This window comes from Myotis brandtii, unplaced genomic scaffold, assembly GCF_000412655.1.
Source record: "Myotis brandtii unplaced genomic scaffold, ASM41265v1 scaffold1738, whole genome shotgun sequence".
In the NCBI taxonomy this organism is placed as follows: Eukaryota; Metazoa; Chordata; class Mammalia; order Chiroptera; family Vespertilionidae; genus Myotis; species Myotis brandtii.
In genome coordinates, this window is record NW_005356425.1 from 83,332 (window position 1) to 85,559 (window position 2,228).

The 2,228-nt window shown below is 61.8% G+C and overlaps 2 protein-coding genes across 2 annotated transcripts in view; both read left to right on the plus strand.

Moving 5' to 3' along the window:
* Window positions 1-1,270, plus strand: part of KREMEN2 (kringle containing transmembrane protein 2) — a 4,881-nt gene extending 3,611 nt beyond the window's left edge. The window contains exons 7-9 of the mRNA XM_014537182.1: window positions 5-204; window positions 289-385; window positions 674-1,270. Coding sequence (XP_014392668.1) covers window positions 5-204; window positions 289-385; window positions 674-884 — 508 coding nt within the window. The 3' untranslated portion in view covers window positions 885-1,270. The remainder of the gene's footprint in view (window positions 1-4; window positions 205-288; window positions 386-673) is intronic.
* PAQR4 (progestin and adipoQ receptor family member IV) overlaps window positions 1-2,228 on the plus strand; it is a 30,241-nt gene that overhangs the window by 24,544 nt on the left and 3,469 nt on the right. Inside the window, exon 3 of the mRNA XM_014537167.1 lies at window positions 1,175-1,184. The gene's annotated coding sequence lies outside the window, so the exon portion shown is untranslated. The remainder of the gene's footprint in view (window positions 1-1,174; window positions 1,185-2,228) is intronic.

Sequence of the window (2,228 nt, forward strand, 5' to 3'; positions counted from 1 at the left end):
CACCTACCGAGGTGAGGCCCCGCCCCATCCCCCCGGGGCTTGCCCCACAGCCACGCTGCCTCACACCCCTCTCCACAGGCGTGCAGGATGCCTCGGAGAACCCGGTGCTCCCCAAGGGCTCGGCCCAGACCCCTGCAGTGCTCCCCGACGGGACTAATGTGAGCTGCAGCCCCCGGCTTGGGGCTCCGGAGGCCACAATGGGGGGTGAGGCAGGAGCTTGAGGAGGGCGGGAGTTTGGGAAGCAGCGCTCTTTGGAGCCCTGTCCTCACCGCACCTGTGTGCCCACAGCCCGGGTATTCTCGACAGTGATGGCCATCTCAGTGTTGCTGCTGCTGCTGCTGCTGCTGTTGCTACTGCTGTCGCTGCTACGCCTGCTGCGCCGACGGTGCGCACGCTGGGGCAGGGCCTGAGGGTGACCCAGCTGGGCAGTCGGGCACCTGATACTTGATGCCTCGGTGCCCAGGCGCGTGGTGGGGGACTGGAGTGGCGGGGGGTAGGGGGGGAGTGGCGGTCTGGTGGGAAGCTGGGACCCAGATGAGGAATGGAGCTGAAACTCCTAGGCTCTTGAGGGACCTTGGGTCTACACAGGAAATCGAGCCTGGGATCACAGGCGAAGCAGGATGCTGGGGGTGAGACTGGTTGGGTCTTTGGCTGATGTCTACTCCCTCTCTAGGAGCTGTCTACTGGCTCCAGGAAAAGGGCCCCCACCCTTGAGGCCTTCCCAGGGCTCTGGGAGAAGTTGGGCTGTGTGGTACCGCCGACCTGGAGGGGTGGCACTGCCCTGCCCCCCTGGGGACTCCCAGGCTGAGGGTCTAGCCTCGACTTACCGACCCCTGAGCGCCTCCAGCCAGAGTTCCCTGCGTTCGCTCATCTCTGCTCTCTGACTCAGGACCCCCGGGGTCCACTGGATCCTCCAACAGTGTGATGGACACCAGAGACTCCATGCCGCACTCTGCCTTGGCCTTCCAGTTTTTTTAAGGGCAGCTCTGCCTCTGTTCATCTCTCAGAGGCCAGTCGTCAGACAGGAAGCATCTGGTACTATTATTGGGAACTTGGCCTAACTCTAGGTGTCCAGATGGTCCAGGCCAAATGGCAAGAGGAATCGGCTCCCCTCCTCATGGGCCTTGATAAGGAGCTCTCTGATTTCAGGGTCTTTGAGCCCCTCTGGGGGTAGTCCTGGACTGCTGCCCTAAGTGAAATGTGAGAGGTCAACAAAAGTGGTCAAAAGACCAGACACACACTTTGAATAAAGGACCTATTTTGGTATAGGGCTCTGCAAATTCTTAAGTGGTGGGAAATTATGTTGATGATACTGAAGCAAAGGGTTGGGTGTGCCCATGCAAGTTAAGGGCGTTCCACGCAGTTTCTGGGAGCCAGCTGAAATGCAGAGGGCTGAGGAATCGCCTGCGGAAGGATGGGTGGGCGGGGTTCTGGAGAAGGGCGGCGAGGGGAAAGGCAGGCTGTGAGGCTGTGAGCCAGATTAAGCGGAAGAAGATGCCTTCCTGGGCCCCACCTTAGTATGAACCCAGGCAGGGAGTGAACTTTCTTCCCTGGCCACTTGCCCTCTTTCTTCCCCTCCATTTCCTGCCTGTCCTGGGCGGGGCGGAAAGTGTACGTTGTGGGCGATAATAGAGTGAGTTTTGTTGAGCTCGAAGACTGTCCAAAGGGCAGGGCCTCTCCCGATGGCGCCCGGAATGTCAGGAACACTGTAGGGGACATCTGGGCGCGCCTTGCTGCGCTCCAGGGGAGCCAGGCCTGTGGATAGATCATCCCTGGACTGGGGAGTGCCGGCTCTAGACCTGACCTGTCCGAACGGCCCCGGGTGGCAGCACCTTGGACAGAGCCCAGGCTGCGGGGGTAGCGTTGGGTGTGGGGCGGTGCTGGGGAGGGCGGGCGCCCAAGGGTGCGCTGACCTGGGAGTAGTTCGGAAAGCCGGGGCGCGCACTGCGGGAGGACGCAAGGTGCTGGGGCCACTCCAGCAAAGCCACCGGGACCCAGAACGTTGAGTCCCAAGCCAACAGCCACTCCATGCAATTGAGACGGGCACCGCATATATTATGCTAAGAGGGTGATGGCCCGGGAAGCCTCGGGGCGGGGCCTCCCCCACCAGCTGTACCTATTGGCCCTCACAGCGTCTAGGTCTGGAGCTCAGCGCGCGAAGCGTTGGTGGGATGGAGGGGGTGGTTAGTTGGGGCGGAGCCTTGCGTCCCGTCCCGCGTCCGGCCGCA